The 22,141-nt window shown below is 54.1% G+C and overlaps 1 protein-coding gene, 1 long non-coding RNA gene and 2 other non-coding genes across 7 annotated transcripts; 1 reads left to right on the plus strand and 3 right to left on the minus strand.

The window, feature by feature from the left end:
* The first annotated feature begins 5,364 nt into the window (after positions 1-5,364).
* On the plus strand, positions 5,365-12,753 carry DIPK1B (divergent protein kinase domain 1B). 3 transcript variants are annotated; one of them, XM_064171504.1, is made up of 6 exons: positions 5,635-5,874; positions 6,372-6,480; positions 8,770-8,904; positions 10,510-10,617; positions 10,818-10,994; positions 11,548-12,753. In XM_064171504.1, the coding sequence occupies exons 2-6, from the start codon at positions 6,379-6,381 to the stop codon at positions 12,358-12,360; spliced, it is 1,335 nt and encodes a 444-aa protein (XP_064027574.1). In that variant the 5' UTR covers positions 5,635-5,874; positions 6,372-6,378; the 3' UTR covers positions 12,361-12,753. The 3 variants fall into 3 exon arrangements, with proteins under 3 accessions (XP_064027576.1, XP_064027574.1, XP_064027575.1); XM_064171506.1 differs by lacking the exons at positions 5,635-5,874; positions 6,372-6,480 and adding an exon at positions 5,365-5,391; XM_064171505.1 differs by lacking the exon at positions 6,372-6,480.
* Positions 12,754-15,204: 2,451 nt separating this feature from the next.
* LOC135190297 (uncharacterized) lies at positions 15,205-21,693 on the minus strand. Of its 2 annotated transcripts, none has more exons than XR_010308475.1 (4): positions 21,374-21,693; positions 20,832-21,002; positions 19,631-19,679; positions 15,205-15,599 (listed from the first exon to the last, which is right to left on the minus strand). It is a non-coding gene; the product is annotated as an uncharacterized LOC135190297 (long non-coding RNA). The 2 variants fall into 2 exon arrangements; XR_010308476.1 differs by having other exon boundaries at positions 21,364-21,693.
* Positions 19,454-19,590, minus strand: LOC135190352 (small nucleolar RNA SNORA17). Its single transcript, XR_010308488.1, has one exon. It is a non-coding gene; the product is annotated as a small nucleolar RNA SNORA17 (small nucleolar RNA).
* LOC135190351 (small nucleolar RNA SNORA17) lies at positions 20,549-20,681 on the minus strand. The gene has a single exon (XR_010308487.1). It is a non-coding gene; the product is annotated as a small nucleolar RNA SNORA17 (small nucleolar RNA).
* Positions 21,694-22,141: the final 448 nt, after the last annotated feature.

Below are 22,141 nucleotides of genomic sequence, written 5' to 3' on the forward strand. Positions count from 1 at the left end.
GGATTGATCTGATATGTAAAGAATAAAGGGGCCTCTTAAGCCAGCTGTCTGCACTGGAAGGACTCCAGTGGCTGAGCAGACAGGGTCAGGTCCTCATTAATTCCTGGATGCTCGGGTCCCTGCTCATGCAATGTGTGAAACCTGCCCCTCGGTGCTGCAGGGACTCAATTGGTCATGACAAACCCAACCCCACTCGTCCCTGGAGCTTCCCCAGTGCTGCCAGGGCCTTTTCCTCAGGCTATGGCCACTGCAGCCACCATGCTCTGTCCCTCCCGGCCCCCTTCCTGTGGAACCTTCTTGTTTCTGCTATTTCTCTTTCTCCCAAAGTCATGGTGTGTAGGGTGGAGTTCACTTTTGGACCCCTCACTCCAAGAAGGATATTGAGGTGCTGGAGGGGGTCCAGAGAAGGGGAACAAAGCTGGTGAAGGGTAGATTTGGTGAGGAGCAGCTGGGGGAACTGGGATTGTTTAGTCTGGAGAAGAGGAGATGGAGTGGAGCCCTCATTGCTCCATTCAACTCCCTAAAAAGGAGGCCAGAGTGAGGTGGGGGTTGGTCTCTTCTCTCTAGCATCAGCTGATAGGGAAATGGCCTGAAACTGTGCCAGAGGAGGTTTAGGTTGGATATTAGGAAACATTTATTTCCTGAATGAGTGGTCAGGCATTGGAACAGGCTGCCCAGGGAGCAGACCTGTTTCAGTTGGAGAAGACCTCTAAGATCCTCTAGTCCAGCCACCAACCTAACGCTACCACGGCCACTAAACCATGTCCCAGAGTGGCATGTCCACAGGCTTCTTGAACACCTGCAGGGTTGGTGACTTCACCATTTCCCTGGGCAGCCTGTTCCAGTGCCTGACCACTCTTGCTGTAAACAAACAGGAAAGCTATATCCTGGCTCTCACAGCAGCAGGACCACTCTGGCTTGGGGCAGAGAGCAGTGCAGAGGGGCTGGGGGCTGGCAGCAGCTGCCTGCAGGCACTGAAGAGGGAGGAATCTCCTGGGCTGGGTCTCCTCGTGCAAACGGTGATGATAAATCACTCTGCAACCAGCTAAGCCTGTGCAGAGATCTGCTTGCTCAGCCTCTGTGCTCCTTTGCAGGCTCTTTTTCCTCCTCAGCTGGGAAGAGCCCACGGCTGGCACATGACAGAAATCCTAATGAGAGCAGCTCTCCTTCCCGAGCTGTTGGGCTGGCAAAGCTGCACAGCTCCCGGCCACAGCCACCATCCTTTGCCTTTAACCCCAACACTGCCTCTTAGGCACCTCTTCCACCCCATGGTTCAGTGCCAAGGCTCTTGGCGAGAGGCAGGGGTGTCCCCAGCCCAGTGGTTGGTGGTGAATGGAGAGTGAGACCTCCCCCACAGCATCCCCAGCAAGCTCTGCATGCCTGACACAAAGCGTGCGAGGAGCCCCAGCAGCTCCAGGTTTTGCCCCATTCCCTAATTCCGTGGGGCTTAATTACATGGAGCAGGGATTTGGAGAGGCAGCCGAGGGGGTAAGCATAGGACAGATTGGAGGGAAGATGGTGCGGGGGGTGGCAGGGCTGTCAAGCCAGAAACACAAGAGCTGATTAGCATTTCTAATTATAACCGCTGCGCTCAGCCCCACCAGCGCCCGGCGGAGGCAGCTGCCGGCGCTGTGCGGAGCCAGCTGTGGGTGCCGTGCAGGAAGCTCTGCCGATCAGCCTCAAATCCTTAAAGGATGCGCAGAAAGAGGCATTAGAGCCTGGATCCAGCATCTCCTGAGCTGCAGCAGCGCCTGGGAACGCCGGGTGCTGTCACATGCCCCAGGGCAGGAATCGTGGCCGTGGGACTGGTCCTGACGGCATCACTCGGAGAGAGGAGAGCGAGGGCAGGGGGTGAGCGTGGGCCCCTCTTTTGGTTCTGGGTTCTGCACCCCAGCTGCCAAACAGCAGCTCTGGGCACTGCGGGTGATGGCCCTGGGCTGCGATGTTCCCAGCTGTCACCCCAGAGGAAGGCAGTTGGTAGGGGTGCTGTGGAGGGCACAAAGGGATGAGTGGGTAGAGGTCTTTGCTCACAAGTCAGGGCTGCTCTGTGCTTTGCTGCTAGCTCAGGCTGGCAAGAGAATTTATTCAGCATTGGAAAACATCATAGAATCATAGAATCATAGAATCAGTCAGGGTTGGAAGGGACCACAAGGAGCAGCCAGTTCCACCCCCCCTGCCATGGGCAGGGACACTCTACCCTAGAGCAGGCTGCCCACAGCCTCATCCAGCCTGGCCTTAAACACCTCCAGGGATGTGGCCTCAATTATCATGTAATTGAGTGAATATTATGGGCCAGAAAATGACACTTATAGTGCTGTGGATGCCCTGAGAGCTCTTGTGTCCTGAGGGCACAGGGATGCGCCCACAGGGTGACCTCGTGGCTGAGAAGTGATCAGACATGAGTGTGCTGCACACTGCGGGTTTAGCAGAGATTAGCAGAGCTTCTGTGGGCTGAGTGATCAGGAGAAACTGAAGAGACTTAATCAAGGGAGCAAGGGAAGGATTCCCAGGGAGGAGATCAGCACTGACTGCTTTCAGCATCTTCTGGATGCTGGCAGCTGCTGGCAGACCACATTCCCCACCTCCACACAAAGCAGCTCTGGATGCCTGCCTGCTGCTGGGAGACCAACTTGGCAGTGCCTGGAGGGTTTGGGAAGGGGAGAGACCCCTGGCATAGGGGCAGCCCTGGCTGCAGGAGAGGGATGGCAATGCAAGCATCTCAGGGTCCTCCATGTGCCTGGGGTATAAACAGGAGATGAGCACCGTAGGGAGAGCTCTTGCTGCCTGTGCACATGGAGTATAAGATACAATCACACCTGCAGAATTCTTATTATGCTTTTGATTGGATTAATTAATCATTCAGTGATAACTGCTCATTAAGCATTCCAACGATCAATACTAATCACTTAATTACTTGGTGTATTACAGCTCGGGAAGGTCTGCTCTGTCCTAATTAGATTCTCTGGGCGATCCACCCCTGAACGTTGCAGAGTCCTGCAGCTGAGATCATGGCACTTCAGGCCTCTCTCAGCTTTATCCCAGGCCTGTCATTTCCCATCTCCTCTGAGAGTCTCATTCTGCCTGCTTGCACAGTGCTCAGCTTCCCAAAGTGAGGCAGAGGAAGCTGCAGCAGGAGGGTGCTGTTGAGCCCAGGCTATGGGCAAGGAGGTGACTTCACTACAGGCAGCCACTCTGGCAGGACAGCTACCAAAAGGCATCTTCTGTGTTTAGTTCTGCTGAGTTTCAGCAGGCAGGAATTGAGGTGAAGGTAAAGAGCCCAGGGTGGATAGGGCAAGAAAGCTGCTGCTCAGCCTTCTGAGGTGCACTGAGGGTGATGCAAGGTGAATCTCTCTGAGGAAGGCTCAGGCAAGCTTGCAAATGGCATCTTCTGGCTGGGAGAGAAGTAAGCATTTAGTTAGTCCTTGAGCAGAGAGCTGCTTCACTGTAGCTGTGAAGGAAAGCAGCACTGGGACCTCTGGGAACCCTCCTCATCCTCACAGCTGGCTTCTCTGCCAGGCACCCAGCGATGCATCTTCCTGTCCCTGCTGCTTTCCAAATTACCAACTCCACCATAAAATAAGTAAAAATCACAGAAGCTGACTCTTTTACTGTGCTAATTAAAACTAAAAATAAGCTGTGTAAGCTCCAGAGAACCATCCTGGCTTCAGCAGGACATAAAAGCCTGCACAAATGAGAGCTGGAAGGAGGATTAGGTGACATTAACCTGGCCCTGGTACCATTAACCTGGCCCTGGTACCAAAGCGATGCCATGGGCAGTGTTGGCTGGTCGGGAGGTGAGCACAGAGGCTGTGGTTCTGAGCTGGCCTTGCCCAGTGTGAGAGCAGCAGGGGTCACCTCCACGGTGAGACAAGGCAGCAAACGAGCCACAGGGTTGGAATGTTTTGGTTCCATTTTGTTCTGATGCTCATTATTTATTGTCCCTGTTCTGATGAGGCCAGCAAAGGCTTTTGGTAAGTAGTGCCTGGGCACTTGGTGCTTGACATTGAGTAGGAACCAGTGAGTATGAAGAGAGCAGCTTGTTTCTCAAAGGTCATTTTGAGTCAAATTCAAATATAAGGAAGCAATCTGGACCCTGGAAAGGGGACAAATGTGTAAAGTGGACATATGGCAGCAGTGAGTGAGGAATTGTCTTAACAACAGCCTCATGACTGACCCTCCCAGAACATTTTCCATCGTGTTTGTGCTTCTCTTTCCACCTTGCTATAGCTCTCCTCTGTATACTGCAGCCTCCCTGGACAAGAGGCTGTCCCTGGCCTGTGTGCTCCCTGCCTGACACAAAGCAGCCTCTGTCTTGCCTTGAGGTTTCCCTTCCCAGAGCGATGCAGACAGGGATCACAGGAGCTACTTCTGCTTTGAGATTGAGGTGAGCAGGAGCTGGAGCTGATCTCAGCCTTGAGGAGGGAAAGGCAGCCCCTAGCTCACAGACCTGGGGGGGCCCTCTTCCAGGCTGACACCCAAAATTGGTTTAAATCAATCCTGAGCTGCTGTGCATGCTGGGGTCAGGAGGCAGAGCATCTGCAGGGTCAGTAGTACTGTGGAGGGGTATTGGGTCCAGCTCCCGAGTCCTCAGTGCAGGAGAGACAAAGACCTGTTGGAGCAGACCCAAAGGAGACCACAGCAATGATCCAAGGGCTGGAAGCTCTCTGCTGTGAGGACAGGCAGAGAGAGTTGGAATTGTTCAGCCCAGGGAAGGGAAGGGAAGGGAAGGGAAGGGAAGGGAAGGGAAGGGAAGGGAAGGGAAGGGAAGGGAAGGGAAGGGAAGGGAAGGGAAGGGAAGGGAAGGGAAGGGAAGGGAAGAGAAGAGAAGAGAAGAGAAGAGAAGAGAAGAGAAGAGAAGAGAAGAGAAGAGAAGAGAAGAGAAGAGAAGAGAAGAGAAGAGAAGAGAAGAGAAGAGAAGAGAAGAGAAGAGAAGAGAAGAGAAGAGAAGAGAAGAGAAGAGAAGAGAAGAGAAGAGAAGAGAAGAGAAGAGAAGAGAAGAGAAGAGAAGAGAAGAGAAGAGGGCTTCAGGGAGACCTTCTGGTGGCCTCTCTGTTCTTAAAGGATCTGAGAAGGAAAGTAGGGAGGGACTCTGCATGAGGCATTGTAGTGATGGGACAAGGGGTGACAGGTTTAAACCAAAAGAGTGAGATTCAGACTAGAGAGGAGGAAAAACTGTTTGACCCTGAGGGTGGAGACACCCTGCCCCGGGCTGCCCAGAGAGGTGGTGGCTGCCCCATCGCTGGAACCGTTCCAGATGAGGTTGTTCGGGACTCCGAGCAAGCTGCTCTGGTTGCAGATGTCCCTGCTGACTGCAGGGGGATTGGACTAGACGAGCTTTAAAGCAGTCCGTGACTGAATCTGCCACCAGCCAGCCTCTGTATGGGACCCCTGGTGAGCCTGGAGGTGGATGCCCAGGGAGGGTTGGGATGCCCAGGGAGGGTTGGGATGCCCGGGGAGTGGGATGCTTGGAGGGGTGGAACTCCCGGGCTTTGCGGTGAGAGCTCGGGTGGGATCCCGAGGTCGAATTAACCCAGCGTGGGTGGGAGCCACGCAGCACCTCGGGGCCGGTAGGACGGGTGGGAGGTGCTGATGCTTCGGGGCGGAGCCGTGCCCAGCCGAGCCGTGCCGTGCCGGGCGGAGCTAGCCGAGCCGGGAAGAGTCGAGTCGGGCGGAGCCGGGCCGGTAGCTGCAGTGGAGCGGCTTGGCCTCCATCCCGGTCCCCCTCACCCCGGTCCCCGGCGGCGAGGCGGGGAGGGGGTCCCGGCCATGCCCCCCGGAGCCTGAGGCCCGCGGCCGCGGGGTGCCCGCAGCATGCGGAGGATCCGGCGGCTGGTGCATCTGGTGCTGTTCTGCCCCCTCTCCAAGGGCCTGCAGGTACCGGGGGCGATGCGCCAGGGCAAGGAGGGCTGCTCCGGAGCTGGGCAGGGGGGGCTGATGCGGGCCGAGCAGGGCTGGGTGATGCCCGTCCCTGCATCCTGGCACCAGCCCTGCACAAAGGGATGCTTCGCCGCGGTCCTCACGCCGACCCGTGCGAGGGGTTAGGGGGCCGGGGAACGGCACTGGGGACGTGGAGCAGCGCCGGGGGGACCTCGATCGGCACTGAGGGGACATGGTCCGGCACCGGGAGCCGCAGACCGTTGCATAACCGGTGCTGGGGGAGCCGCACCGACCGTGGAGCATCCGGGCAGCCCAGCCCTCCGCCAGCCCGCACCGGGGAGCGAAGGAGCCGCCGCAGCAGCGGGGACGGATCCTTCCGTCTCTTTGCTTTCTTTTCTGTTTCTTTTTCCCCTCCCCATCCCTTAGCTGCCGAGGGGGGCTGCGGACCTGTCTCCGTGCTCTGGGGTTCTGTGACCAGGGTGTTTTCCCTGCAGCCATGGAATGAGAAATCTTCATTCTGGTGAAGGTCCCGGACCAGAGAGGTTATCCCGCTGGAGGGGACACGGAAGGGGATACCTGGCAGGCAGAGGATGCTGGCAGGAGGTGGGGGCAAAGCTGGGACAAAGCCCTGGGCTTGCCGCATGCAGGAAGGGCTGCATGGCCATGGGGAGTGTTAAGAGCATCTGTAGGTCCCCAGGACAGCTGGGATCTGGCTGGGTGCTGCTCCACTCCCAGGGCAGAGGGACCTTTGGCTTCTGTCTTCTGACAAGCAAAAGACCTGAGGAGCAGTTGTGAGAGAGTGCACTGATGGGCAGGGGCTGGGGACTGGGTCTGGCAGGGTGGGTGAAACTGAGTGCAGAGTGAGGGTGGGAGGGAGCTGGGGGTAGCTCTTGTGCTGGGCTCACATCCGTGGATCCCCCATGGGAGGGAGGTGACAGCAAAGCCAAGCCACCCCTGGGAGCACACCAGCCCTGGCACAGTCCCAGCTGCTGGGACTCCTTGTGAAACAACCCCTTGTGTTCCCAGGGTGCTGCAGGGAGCAGTGGGGATGGAGTAGGACTTTGTGGTGCTGCATCCATTTTGCCTGTGATGTTAGGGCCGGACCAAAGTCACTTCCAGGTCCTCCAGAGTCACTCTAAACCTTGCACAGGCGAAGGGGTGAGACCCTTTGGCACAGGCTTCTGGCTGAGGTGCTGTGCCCCTGTACCTTGAGACTGAGTCCCTGGAGGAAACCTTAGCACCAGGTATGAATCCAAAATATTCCCAGAGGAACCTCCTGTAGCAATGCATCCTCTACCTCCTCTTTCTTTCCACCATTTAAGGGATGATGAGGTGAGATCTCAGTGCTGTATAGGTTACAGTCTTGACCCCAAACTTCTGCCCCAGGGATGTGATGGATTCTAGCTCTGAATAAGCAAAAAGGGACATTTTGGCCATTTCAGGGTTTTGGCATCCCAAGATGTGTCTCTCGTGGGAAAGAGCCCCTTTGCTAATGGCAGGGGTGGGTCATGTGCCCACCACTAGCCAGGTTTTGTGGGCAGTGCTGCACTGAGCTCGCTGTGGGGTGTGTCTCTGACCTCAGGGGCATGAGCTGGTCTGTGGCTCTCGGGAGCAGCCACCCATCCTTTGTCTTTGCTAAGTCCTTCCTGTGGTTGGCTTCTCTTTAACAGGCATTAATTAGCAGTGCCCTTGCTCCATGGGCAAAGTGGGCATCATAGCTACTTGGGCATTTCCAATCAACATGCAGAGTACCACAGCCTGCAGGCAGACCTGCCTGCTACCTGCCCACTCCTGCAGAGCTCTTTGTCAGGGCTGGGGCAAGCAGGAATCGTATAATCAAGCAGGTTGGAAGAGACCTCCAAGCTCATCTAGTCCATCACCCAGCCCTATCCAATCAACCAGACCATGGCACTAAGTGCCCCAGCCAGGCTTTGCTTCAACACCAGCAGGAACAGTGACTCCACCACCTCCCTGGGCAACCCATTCACTCTCTCTGGGAAGAACTTCCTCCTAATATCAAAGAGGGCAGGAGGCTCCACCACTTCTGCTTCCTGCTGTGGGGCAGTGTTGGAAGAGGTTTTGGCCTACAAGACCCAATTGTGGATCTGTGGCAGGTTGTTATGATGGGGCAGCAGCAGGCTGTGGTCTCACTCTGATCCAGCACAAGGACAGAAGAAGGTTTGGAGGTGGCCACTGGCTAGGACCTATCTTGGTCTGACATGAAGGAGAAATTACCCATAGAAACTGGGGGGAATGGGGTGTTTGATGCCAGGATTAATTCCCTGCCTTTAGGAGTCACTGGGAATCTGTGCTGTGCCACATGAGCCAGGTAAACTGCTTCCATTGTGAGGAGGACAGATGGCATGGGTGCTGCTCTCACCAGGTCAGAGGGCAAGAGATGAAGCCAGCAAAAGCAAATGATGCTGGGAGCCTCTGAGCTGTTTGTGGAGAGCATTGCCCCTGTGCTGCCAGCTTCATTACTTGCCTGCTCCCACACTGGCACGAGCAGCCCCCTGTGTCCATGGGGCTTTGCAGGAGGGGTCTGCCAGGAAGGGTCTCCCCAGGCAGGAGCAGAGCCTCTCACAGCGCTGATGGTGAACCTGAGAGTTGGCAGGAGAGCGCTGGCAGCAGGGTGGGCAGGAGTGGCTCCTGGGCACAGGAATGTGTGGCAACCAGCTCCTCACAGCCCAGTGCTGTGTAATCTCCCTGCTTTTAGGGAGTTTGAAGTGACCTACTTGCAGCAGGAGTTGCATAATGGACTGGTGGCTGTATGTAAGAAAGCCTGAAGGTTTCACCAGCTGAGGTTGGTTTGTAGAGCAGAAGCTGTCCCTGTCCACCGGCGCTGCCCGGTGCAGAGCCCAGGCCCTCACCAGTGTTTTCTTCTCCTTCCAGAGCCGCCTCCCGGGCATCAAGGTGAAATACCTGCTGGTGGTGTGGCTGGGCATCTTCGTGGGCAGCTGGGTGGCATACATGCACTACTCGTCCTACTCCGAGCTCTGCCGTGGCCACGTCTGCCGGATGATAATCGTGAGTGGTGCTCAGCAGCCCCTGCAGCCACACAGGTCCCACTTCGGGGTGCTGGTGTCAGTGAGGAGCTCCCTTCCTATCTCCCCAGGCTCTGTGTGGTGCTTTGCAGCTGGGCAGGCAGTGCCAGGACAGCATCCTGCAGGGAAGCTGGGCTGAGGAGCTCTCCTGGCAGCTGCTTCCATGGCATCGCATGGAGCTGGGAGCCGGAGAGGTGACCTTAACCTGCCAGGGTGACAGGGAAAAAATCTAATGAGATGTCAGAGGGAAGCAGGCCAGGGCAGGCTGGGCAGACGTGGGCAGATTAATGTCTGTGCAGATGAAGTTGCAATGTCAGAGCAGGATCTGCAGGCAGAGAGAGCATCATACCAGCCCCACCGAGCTCTGCAGAACCAGAGAACAAAGGGGAGCAGCCAGTTCGTGGGGACCTCTCTGTAACTGCCCTAAAGAGCCTGTACAAAGAGCAGGCCCCTGGTGGGAGCTTGGTTTGGTGCATTTTGACTCTGCCCGGGGTTTGCAGTGGGGTGCAGGCTCCCTGCAGCATCACTGGGGCCAGCAGCCAAGTGGAACCCCCCCCTCCATCCCCACCAGGAGCTGCTGCCTGTGCCCCGCGGCAGCGCAGAAGGGCTCTTGCCCAGGCGCGGAGAGGAGGGGGCCGCCAGGCTCTGGCTTCTGGCTGCTGGCGCCTGGCTCATCAATCCTTCAGCAGAGGGAGGCAGGAATTGCCATAACAACAGCGCCGATCGTTTCATTTGATTTTCTGCATGACTCTGACCACAGGGGCTCGGGTGCTAATTCCTGCTCTGAGCTCGGGGTTTAGGATGCTGTGTCTGGCCGTGTCCCCTGGGAGCAGGTCCAAGGGTTAATTCCCTTCCACGTCGAGGAAAAAATAAAGGGGGAAAAGAGGCAGTGAATATCTGCAGCTCCCGTTTCCAGCCCTGAGGCTGTTGTGCTCTCGTTGAGAAGCTGCAGAGCTGCAGCCTCTCCTGCCCAGAGGTGCCTCCAGCTCCTGATCGAGCTGCCTGGCTTGTGGAGCTGAGCTACTGCCTGTCTGTCCTCACCATTGCCTGGACTGGGGCCAGCTCATTTCACAGCAGGGGCTGCTGCTCTGCAGAGCAGCCTGAGCTTCTGCATCCTCATCCTCGCCCAGCTCCAGGCTGCATTCTCCTCCAGCCCTGGCAGCTCCCCATAACCTCTGAACTTACACCCAGAAGCAAATCCCCTGCTGTTCCCCCAGCAGCACAGGGGGATGCTGCCAGCCCGGCCCCACCTCGCCCCGGACACCAAATCACCCTGAAGGGCTTTGCCCAGAGCAGCTGCTCCTTTGGCTGGGGCTCAACCTTCATGCTCCTCTCCCTGTGTCTGCCTCACTAAACTCCTTCCTCCAGGGCCATTACAAATCTTTGGGTTTGAGAGCAGAGCAGACTTTGGGCTGGGATTTGTTTGGAAGAGAGGAGTGGGGAGTTTGGGGTGTCAGAAGAGGCTGGACTCTTAGCTACTGCCAGAACAACTCCTCAAGGGAAGTGGAGAGTATAAGGTCTCCACCAGGCTTCTTCAGGTGAAGGAGCTGCCCATGCTGAGCTCCTCTCCCTGCCTTCCTCTCCCCAGTGTGACCAGTACAAGAAAGGAATCATCTCTGGCTCCACGTGCAAAGACCTGTGTGAGGAGCGCAGCCTCATCTTCCAGCACTGCCTCTCCTCCTCTCCCACCCAGCAGGTAAGGTCTGTGCTCCACCAAGGAAACCACCATGTGGGTGCAAGCACCAACCTCAGGAAATGTCCTCCTCCACCCACTTGCACATCTGCTTCTCACCCCACCCCTGAACCAACTGCCCTGAACCAAAACCAGAAACCAGTTCTCTGCACTGGCTTTGTTTTTTCTCCTCTCATGGCTGCGTCCTCTCTCCTTTGCTGTAGGTTTACAGTGGGCTCTGGAGGGGGAGGGAGGTGATCATCAAGTGCAGCATCGAAGAAGCCCTGAAGGCAGACAGCCACCCAGACTCTGTGCCCAGGAGGGACGTGGTCCTCTTTGACAAACCCACACGAGGGACATCGATGGATGAGTTCAAGGAAATGCTCCTCAACTTCCTGAAGGTCAGCACAGAGTCCCACTGGGGTTTTGTGGGTCTGAAACCACAGAGCTGGAAGGACTAATTGTGTCCTTAATTAAGAGCTTCTCTGGCCCATGCCCCTACTCACCAGCTGCTGGGTGCTGGGGAAGACTCCTTAGATGTTCTGCAGAACAAGTACTGAGTTAGCTGAGAAAGTCCTGCAAGCTCCCACAGCAGTTCCAGTCCCTGGAGCTTCTGTACCCTTGCTGTGGGCAGCATCTGTGCTGGGCAGAGCTTTTTCATGAGCCCACAGGAGGCCCTGGCAGTGCTGCAGCAGTTACCCTGCTGCAGAGTGGGACAGAAGACTGCCTGGCCTGTGCTCTCAACAGCTTGTTCTCACCAGGGTCTAGAGCTGGCAAAATCCTGCTGGAGCTGAATCCAGCCAGCCATCCACACTGGATGGATTGCTTGAGCAGGGTGGCTCTTTCCTCCTCTCCCAAGCTCAGTTCTTGGCTTCTCCAGCTGAGTTCTGTGCCGTGGAGCCCAAACACAGACATCTCCAAGGGTCTGATGCCATTTCCTTGTTCTGTTTGCAGTCCAACCTGGGAGATCAGCCATCTCTTGCAGCCCTGGTGAGCCGCATCATCGCCATGGCAGATGTGAACCGGGATGGGAAAGTGTCTTTAGCAGAGGCCAAATCCATCTGGGCACTGCTTCAGCTCAACGAGTTCCTCCTCATGCTCTCCTTGCACGAGAAGGAGCACACTTCCAAGCTGCTGGGGCACTGCGGGGACCTCTACGTCACCGAGAAGATCCCCCACACCTCCCTCTACGGGGTCGATGTCCCCCCCTTCCTCCAGTCCATGCTGCCTTCGGTTGCCCACCAGATCATCCAGCAGTGGTTCGCGCCAGCGTGGCCCCGGCGGGCGAAGATCGCCATCGGCCTGCTGGAGTTCGTGGAGGAGATCTTCCACGGCACCTACGGCAGCTTCTACATCTGCGAGACCAGCTTCAGGAACGTGGGCTACAACGACAAGTACGACTTCAAGATGCTCAACCTGAGGAAGGTGGCGACGGAGCTGACAGTCAGAGGGTTCCTCAAGGGCCGCCGCTGTGAGCAGAACGCGGACTGCACCTACGGGAAGGACTGCACGGCCTCGTGCGACAAGCTCCTGAAGCAGTGCAAGGGCGACGTGGTGCAGCCCAACCTGGCCAAGGTCTGCGGGCTGCTGCAGGACTACCTGCTGCATGGGGCACCCCTGGAGCTGAAAGAAGACCTGCAGAAGCAGCTCCGAACTTGCATGACCCTCAGCGGCTTGGCCAGCCAGATGGAGGTGCACCACTCCCTCGTGCTCAACAACCTCAAGACCTTGCTCTGGAAAAAGATTTCAAACACCAAATATTCTTAACGAGGTGGAGGAGAGGGAGGGGAAAGCAGGGCGCTGGGGTTTGGGATCTGCAGTTTTGGCATGAAGTCCAAGGGCTGAAGGCCTGTGTCTCCATCCTCTCCCCCACACAGGGAGGTCAGCATCGCTGCAGCCCCTTCTCCTCCACGGCAAACCTGAGCATCACCACTTCCACCGCGCCGCAGGGTCAGCGGCACGGCTGGCGAGAGCTGGGGGGGAAGAAGATGAGATGGGAGCCCAGCTGGACAGGTGGAACTGTTTGCTGATGAGCAGGAAGGCAGCGAGGAGGATGAATCATTCGTGCTGTACTTGTCACATCTTCTTTTGATGAAGGTCTCTGATGTAAATAAACAGCTTCCGCGTGAGGCGCACCAGGACGCCGCCAGGCAGACTGCAGCTCTTCTGAGTGCCAGCTTGCTTGGGATAGAAACAGGAGGGAAAAGGCAGAGCTCCCTATTCACAAATCTCTCCTTAAGTGTTTGAGTCACACACCCTCCCCCCTGACAGATCCAGCTGTGCTTTAGGAGGCAGCTAGGCTGTCCTCTCCACAGTGGAGAATCCTGGCAGGTCTTCCATCCCTAAGTGCCTGACCCCAGACAGATGCTGTGGCCTGTGTGAAGCTCCTGCCCAGTCTGCAGCTGGCAGCAGAGGCCATTCCCTCTCAGGTGTGTCAGCTGTGGAAGCATCCAAGGCTGAAAACAGCTTAAAGGAAAAGAGCCAAACATGAACCACCCTGATGGGTTAATATATGTGTTTAATAGCTTATAGGGAAAGAGCTAAACATGAACCACCCTGATGGGTTAATGTATGTGCTTAATAGCTTAAAGGGAAAGAGCTAAACATGAACCACCCTGATGGGTTAATGTATGTGCTTAATAGCTTAAAGGGAAAGAGCTAAACATGAACCACCCTGATGGGTTAATGTATGTGCTTAATAGCTTATAGGGAAAGAGCTAAACATGAACCACCCTGATGGGTTAATGTGTGTGGGCCTCCTATGGGGTCAGACTCTTCTCAGTGGTCCCCAGTAACAGGGCATAAACTTGGACATAGCAAGTTCCATCTAAACATGAACGTTGGCAGGGCACTGGAGCAGGCTGCTCAGAGGGGTGGTGGAGTCTCCATCTCTGCAGGGTTTCAAGGCCTGCCTGGTGATGTTTCTGTGGGACCTGCCCCAGGTGATCCAGCTCTGGCAAGGATGTTGGACTCAGTTCTTGAGTTCCTATCCAACCTCTACTATCCTGTGATTCTCTTGAGTTACTGTTCACAAAATTCAAGCAGGTTTAAGCCAACCTCTTGGTTCAATTCTCCTAAAACTCACCTGGGCTTGAGCTGGAGAGGTTCAAGATTAGCACAACGACAGCCCCATGCTTCTCTCACCACTAAAATGACTTTTCAGGCAAGCTTGCAGCAACATTGATTTGGCTGTGGCAGTACTTACCAGGTCTCCAATTACAGTCTGCTCAACTCGCAGCTTGTAAGTACCTTTTAAAGCTACAGGTAGGGAGGAAGAGTTGTGGAAACCCCCCTGAGCATGCCCTGTCCCCAGCACAATCCAGCAAAGGCTGAGTGGAGCCTGTCTGAGGTACAACCACCGAGGATAAAAATACATCTGACAGCGTTCAGAGCCTCTGATGGCAACGGGAAGTGTCGTGGCTGGGAATTTACGAGCCCTTTGGACCACTATTTCCTTCTATTAGTTCCACAGGATCATCATTACCTCTCACTGGTATTTATGGAGGAGATGTTTCAGTGTCAACAGTGCTCTAAATCTAGCAGGGAGCCAGCGCCGCTGCCTTCCCGCAGAGGGCTTGGCTTCGCCTCGTAACTCATCCACGGGAAGGTTGAGTGCTTGAGAGGTTTAGTGTCTGAAGGGTGGTGGCAAGTCCTCAGCCCCCTGGAGCCACCCATAATTCTGGATAAAGACTCTGAAAGGTAGGCCAAAGTCTTACCTCCAGGCCAGCATTGGTGAGTGCTGGTGCAGGTGAGAGCGCTTGGGAGGGTGGAATTGGGTAAGGAGGCCCCACGCAGCCACCCCAGCTATTGTCCTGCATCCCCATGGCAACCAGCTCCACTGACAAATTCGTTTTCTTCTGCTGTTAGAAGAAAAGGAACCCAAGAGCCATGCCCAATCTTCTCTGCAGATCTGCAGGAAAGCCATTTATTCCACCCTTCCCTCTGCACTTGGTAATCTGCTGGTGAATTCTGGCCACAAAAGTGGCACTTCCACCCTTGGCTCCCACTCCTCCCTCCCTCAAAAGCAGCATTAGACAACCACATTCCTTGATGTGCCTAAAGAAATTGGTATTTAAGTTTGAGGCAACCCCATACTTCAGCTTCACTGCAGTAAAAACCAGCCAAGACCTGCCAGATCACCACGTCACTAACTGCATACCCCAGGAGGGCAGGGGACACTCCCAGCAATTAATTACTCACCCCCCACTCCAAAACATCCAAGTTTTGTTCACCCCCCGAACAAAAGGACAACTGTTTGCAGCCACGTGCTTAGGGCTTTACAAGCTCCACTGCAATATGGGAGAGAATGACTCAAGGCAAAGAGATTTTACTCTCGTGTCTTGTCCAGATTTCCCACATTAGCTGGAAAAAAAACCCACAAGGAGAAAAAAACACAACACAAAATGAGCAAAGGGGGAAAAAAAATGAGGAAGGAGGAAAAAAAAATCAGAACAGTGAACTGCTCAGCTTGGTATCAGGAGGTATTTGGGCAGATTTGTGCCACAGGGGGATGGAAGTGAGCAGGATATTCAGTGTGAGAAGTGAAAACCTACCCCAGTACTCGGCTATGAAAAGTCTTAAATGGTTAGACACAGAAGCATAGTTGCAGACTTGTTAGAGGGAGCTTCTTTATTTAGGTTGGGATTCCAGACCGCTCTTGATCACCTTTCAATCCCAGTTTTCTCTTCCACAACATCTGGGTGTGAAGTGTCTGAGCTGAGGTGACTGGGAGAAGGGTGAGAGGACAGCTCATGGCACTTCAGATAGGAAAGCCAAGAGCAGGAAGGACACAGATAAAAGGGTTTTGAAACAGACATTTGGGTACACAGGTTGAAGGAAACACTCCAAACACAGGCAGCATCACAGGCACATGGAATGGCTGCAGTGGACTTTGGCCACCACAGGAGAAAAGATGAAGTTTTAGCCATCTACAGATCTTCAGGTCCTGCCAGCAGTCCTGCTGCTGCAGCCAGGTTTGCCACAACTTCTACATCTCCAAGCATGATCTGCAAACACAAAAGGCCCAGAATGTTCAGACAGCTTCAAATACAGTGCAAGTTATCAGCAAGCAGCTACTTAAACCACAGCAAGCAACCCAGGCCCCTGCTGCTCGCTGTGAAACAGGATCTGAGCAAGGAGGATGGTGAAGGGTCTGTAGAACAGGTCTGGTGAGGAGTAGCTGAAGGAACTGGGGATGTTTAGTCTGCAGAAAAGGAGGATGAGGGTAAACCTTTCAGCTCCCCAAGAAGGCTGTAGTGAGGTGTGGGGTTGGTCTCTTCTCCTAGGGAACAAGCAATAGGACAGGAGGAAATGGCCTCAAGTTGTGCCAGGGGAGGCTTAAGATGGACTGGAGTACTGTGCTCAGTTTTGAGATAGGAGAGATGTGAAGGTGCTGGAAGGGGTCCAGAGGGCAGTGAAGCTGGGGAAGGGCCTGGAGCATCTGAGTGACTGAGGGAGCTGGGGATGGTTAGGGTAAGCAAGAGGAGGCTGAGAGACTTCATTGCTGTCTGCAGCTACCTGAAGGAACATTGAGAGGCCACTGCTAGGCTCTGCTCACAGGTCATTGGAGACAGAAGGGGCAATGGCCTCAAGCTGAGGCTGAGGAGGTTTAGATTGGACATTAGGCAAAAGTTTTTCACAGAGTGAGTAGCCAGGGACTGGGATGAGCTGCCCAGGGAGGTGGAGTCCCCCATCCTGGCTGTGCTTAAGGGCTGTCTGGATGTGGTGCTTAGGGCTATGGTTTAAGGTGAATCTTGTAGAGTTCTAGGTTGGACTCAGTGATCCTGAGGGGCTTTGCCCACCTGCATGTTTCTGTGATTCTGTTTGTGTGTCATGAGAGCAATTTCTTCCCCCAAAAAAGGTTGTCAAGGCCTGGAATAGGCTGCCTAGGGAAGAGGTGGAGTCTTCATCCTTGGAAGTGTTGAAAACACCCATGTAGATGTGATGCTAAAGGGACATGGCTAAGTGATGATGAATTCTGACTCAATCTCAGCCAATCTGCAGAGCTACATCAAGGTTTGTCTGGGAAGTGGCCAACGATTTTACACATCCCAGAGGAAATCAAAGCCTCGTAAAACTGAATTTAAGGGACATCAACTGGCCTTGGGTATCAGCACTCACAAGGAAACTTCAGAAGGAAATGGACTGCAGAACCACAGGAACACCTCAATTCCCACTGTGCCGCCAGCAGCGGATGCTGAGGGTCTGCACACTTGTGTGGTTCAGGACCCACAGCAGTGACAGAAGGCAAATGGCACTGATTTAGGAGAAGCTCTTTACCACTAGATCAGAGACCACTGTGGGGAGTCCAGGAGATTGAGAACTGCTCAGAACAAGCTGGAGCTTGCTCTTGGTTACTCCACTTCAGGCTCCCTAAAAATCCAAGGTGAGTTTGCCAGCCTCAGTGCAGAGCCAAACTATTAAAAGTGCAGAGAAAGACAGGCTGGGCTAATTCCAGCTCAGATGACATTAACCAGGTCTAAATGCTGAAGTTAATGTGCAGGAAGAAGTCTAACCCATCTGAAAACCACCTTAATACAGAGTATGAATTTCTTCCACAGCTGAGAGCCATGGAATTCTGTCAGCAGAGACACACAGCCTAGAGAAGCTGGTTAGCAGCAAAGGCTAAATATGCTAACAGCTCTCTCATGCCTCACACAGCCAAGTTCTGAAGAGGTTCATCAGGCACTCACTGCCAGAATAGGACCCTTGATGTGGGTCAAGTCTGATGAAAAAAACCTCACATGAATGCTGGGGCTAAAACAAGGCAGGAAATGTAAAGCAACCACATCTTAAGGCATGCCTCTTTTGCATAGCCATACCCCAACAACCCTATTAGCATTCCCTCCCCAAAGCCACTGCTGCTCTGCACTGACTTCTCCCAATTAAATGGCTCATTTTGCAGCCAGCAGCTCCCTGCCTGGTTAATGGCACCTTTGGCCCTCATAATGCTCATTTAATGAGGACATTTTCCACCATTTAGCACTGCCAGATTCTGTCTGCAAAGCCTCTCAGAGTTTCACAATGCTATCTATGTGTAGCCAGAGTCTCTCTCACCACTTGTTTTATTTAATGGCACTGGCAGCAACATCCCCCACAAAATAGGATGGATTGGTGTCTGAGCTCCTTAGCAGCTCACTGCCTTACAGGTCAAGTTCTCTGCCATCACAGGAGCACATAGAAAGCAAAAAAAATCACAAAAAAAGAGTCAAATTGATCTCAATTATAGTTTTGTTTTCCTGTCTGTTAGAGGATAATGCACAAGGGAGCTTGATCTCAAGCTACACTCCACTGCTGCACTGCCTGAAAACAGCTTTGAAGGACTTTAAAAAGGCTTCAAGGTATTAGCATTAAATTTTCACCTGGATTGCTGAAATCCTTTTTTCTCTCTTTTCTCATCACATCCAAGACAATCATCTTGCACATCTCTCATCAGACCCTACCTGGAGTACTGCATGCAGTTCTGGAGCCCTCAACACATGAGGGACATGGAACTGTTGGAGTAAGTCCAGAGGGCCACAAAGATGCCAAGAGGGCTGCAGCAGCTCTGCTCTGAGGACAGGCTGAGAGAGCTGGGGCTCTGCAGCCTGGAGAAGAGAAAGATTCAAGGAGACCTTGGAGTGGCCTTCCAGTATCTGAAGGGGGCCTGCAGGAAGGCTGAGGAGGGACTATTGACAAGGTCTGGTAATGACAGGACCAGGAGTAATGGGTCTGAACTGGAAGAGGGCAGATTTAGACTAGATGTTAGGGAGAAGTTCTTTACAGTGAGACCCTGGAACAGGTTGCCCAGGGAGGTTGTGGGTGCTTCCTCCCTGGAGGTGTTTAAGGCCAGGCTGGATGAGGCTTTGAGTGACCTGCTCTAGGGGTGAGTGTTCCTGCCTACGGTAAGGGGTTGGAGCGGGATGATCCTTGAGGTCCCTTCCAACCTAAACCATTCTATGATTCTATCTGTGACAAAATTTGCAGTAGCATTTTGTGTCAGACTGCAGCAGCACCAGAGCCCATTTTGGTAGCACAGGAGTGTGAGCTCTCCAAAGTGTCTCGTTCTGTCTGACAGCTGCCCTTCAAAGGATGCACTTTGGGAGCCCTGCAAAAACTCAAAACCTGTCCTTTCAGACAGCAAGCAGAGACATCTTTCAGTCCATAAAGGACTGCTGAAGGTAAAAATAGAACTGAACAACAGAGGACTGTCACTTCTAGCTGTCCTTGCAAACAAAAAGGAAGGACCCTGCCCTGGTGCAGTTAAAACTGGCATCATTTTAACTGCTTTTCACAGGAATTCTGCTCCACCTTCCCCTGCTTCTCTGGAGAAAGAGGCCCACACAGAAACGAGTTTTGGCTGCTGACCTCTGAGTGGTTACATGTTTCAAACACAGGAAGCCCTTTGATCTGCCATGCCTAATGATAGCAACATGTCAGGAGATCAAACCTCCAGGGTCTTAGGATAACGAATATTCGGATGTGTGATTCCTCATAATCAATAAAAGATGCAAGGTGGTTGAGGCCCTGTCCCTGGAGGTGTTTAAGGCCAGGCTGGATGGTGCTCTGGCCAGCTTGATCTAGGGTAGGGCATCCCTGCCCATGGCAGGGAGGGGTTGGAACTAGATGATCCTTGTGGTCACTTCCAACCCTGACTGATTCTATGATTCTAAGAAACCTGAATGAGTTTTTGCCATCACATGTTAGCAGCACAGAAATTTTACTTCTAAAAGCTTGAGCAGTGCAGAAAACTCAGCTCCTGTCCATCACATAAAGAATTCATTAAGAGAATGGCTCTCTGCCACAGTGAAGGACTCAACCCCTCCACAGCTGTCCACCTTCATGATATAAGATTCACATTCAAGGCAAAAGAAACAGAAGAATTGTCAGGCTGCTCATCATTCCCAAGTGCTCACAGGTTCCAGAGCATCAGCAAAGAATGACTCAGCCTTTTCCTTTCTGCCACCTAATGACACAAACCATGGCACAACAACCACGTCTGCAACACGATGGGGCATGGAGCTACTTGATAGGGGAGCCAGAGTCCACTGCTGCTCACCTCAGGTCTTTGAGAAGCCTCCTGGGTCTGCCACACCACACAGCTTCTTCTGAAAAAAGAAGTGGAAAAGAGATACCTACAGCATTTGTTTTATCAAATCAGAGAATTGCCTGGCTGGGAAAGACCTGGAAGAGTCCAACCATACCCTGTAAATGCTTAAGACATGCTTCAAAGCCTGGTCATAAGGTTATTGTTTCACCAACAGAGATTTGAAAGGCCCAGTAAGAAGGGAGCTGAATTAATCTGCTGCACAAGACTCCCAGGACGTGCGTCCAGTGACATCACCAACTTGTCTTGGGGCTTTAGCCAGGATCAACTCCAAGCACTGTAACACAAACTTAAGCATAAACAACTTAGGGTTGTTTAGCCTGGAGGAGGCTCAGGGCAGAGCTCATTGCTGTCTACAACTACCTGAAGGGAGGCTGTAGCCAGGTGGGGTTGGGCTCTGCTGCCAGGCACCCAGCAACAGAACAAGAGGATGCAGTCTCAAGTTGTGTCAGGGGAGGTACACGCTGCATGTTAGGAGGAAGTTGTTGGCAGAGAGAGTGACTGGCATTGGAATGGGCTGTGCAGGGAGGTGGTGGAGTCTCTGTGCCTGGAGGTGTTTAAGCCAAGGCTGGCTGGGGCACTTAGTGCCATGGTCTGGTTGATTGGCCAGGGCTGGGTGCTAGGTTGGACTGGCTGAGCTTGGAGGACTCTTCCAACCTGGCTGATTCTACAAACAGGATCCTACCATTTTCAAGGTGAAATAATTAGAAAGCTCCAAGTAATCAGGAAGGTCAACCAGGGCATCGCTCTGTTCTATTCCACACAGCTCTCATATTGAAGAGAACTAAGAAAAACCCAACCCCAGGAAAGGGAAGGCTATAAAATAACTAAAACAGCAAGAGTCTTCCATGAATCGGTCTATTTACAACGGCTGTCAGGCTATCAATCACTCGGAGTGCTCACGGGTTTCAGAACAAACGAGCGTAGAACATAGCCTGTCTCTCTCTGCCACCTAATGACACAAAGATGCCACAGCAGCCACCTTTGCAACGCCGGTGGCAGGTCCCAACACCACCCCAACCACCCGCAGGGACTGGAAGAGGTGCTAGCCGCTTGTATTTGCAAGGACAGGATTCTACCACCTAGCCAGGACGGGGCACTACAAAGGCACTCACTGAGTAGCCAGACGGCCTTTGTGTTAAGCATCACTTACCTTCGATTTCTCAAGGCCCAGAGTCTCTTTCGCATCAGCTTTTGCCTACTGCCAGGCTGCAGACACATGAAGGGGCAGAAGCATGCAGCTAACAAGGGTTCAGCCGATGGCACAACAGCCTTTGTGACCTGCCCCACTCCGCACGAACCCAGATGGAGGCTTTAAAAAACGCTGAATAAAATGGTTTAACAGATTTACTTTAGTCAGAAGTTTTTAAAGGTGGCAGCCTTCCATTTTTCTCCCCTCCTTCACTCAAAACACTTCCCCTTGCCTCGTTTTAACGCATTCTCACACATAGTTTCTAAGAGGCCGAATCTACACCGGACACAGCAGTGCCTGGAGGAGGCTTGGGGAGCTGCGGGTCCCTTCCCAGCCCACGTGGGTGACCCAGTTTGTCCCGTACGAGGCCAAGAAACCGAGACAAGGTGAGGAAGGAGACCGAAGGACTAAATCCCGGTTCTCCTGGGGGGGGGTCACCCAGCTCAGCAAAGCCAGCCCCTCACAGCCAGCCGGGCACAGAAACCATCCGCACCTCTACTCACACTGTTCTCCTCTCTCTCAGTGTCGATCCACAGCCACGCTTTCATCCCGCAGCCTTCCCTTGCTCAAGGACAGGGCTGAAGCGGAGCAGCGGAGCGGGTCGCCGCCGCCGCCCGACAGCCGCCATCAGAGTGCGGGGCCTGCAGAGGTTTCGCTGCAACGTGGCGCGGGAAGGAGCGCTGGGGAGCGCGGCCGGCGGCATGAGCAGCGCCCAGCCAGCATGGGCCTTCCCCGGCTGCGGGGACGGGCAGCGAGGACCGGGACCGGAGCAGCCGCCCGCAGCCGCCCGAACGCCGCCGCACGCCGCGCCGAAAGGGCCGAGGCGCTCCCGCCTCACGCTTATATAGGGCGGGCGGCCGGAAGCGCCGCGGGGCGATCTGCGCTGCCCACCCCGGCCCGCCCGCGCCCCCTGCTGGATGGGAGGTCTCAGGACAGGGAGCAGCCGGGGCTGGGCGCTCGGGACGCGGACGCAGGGTGGGGACGTGGGGCAGTGCGCTGGTTTGTGGTTAAGCGGGGTATTTTAACGAGAGAAATGAGAATTTTGGCTGTGAAAGGGAAATAGCGGTGATGTCTGTGTCACCCATTCGTTCTGCCGGGACAGATGAAAACGAGGACACGGACAAAGTCAGCCTCTGCCTGGCTGTTGCTGTATTAACTCCTCTGCCTGAACCTGCACGTTCCCAACTCATCGTTCTGCTTCTAACACCTCTCGCTGACCTTTCCAGCTCACTCTGCATCTAAGGGAGATGCTGAGATAAGGGAGAGGGCGG

The sequence above is a fragment of the Pogoniulus pusillus genome, chromosome 35 (assembly GCF_015220805.1).
Source record: "Pogoniulus pusillus isolate bPogPus1 chromosome 35, bPogPus1.pri, whole genome shotgun sequence".
Lineage (NCBI taxonomy): Eukaryota > Metazoa > Chordata > Aves > Piciformes > Lybiidae > Pogoniulus > Pogoniulus pusillus.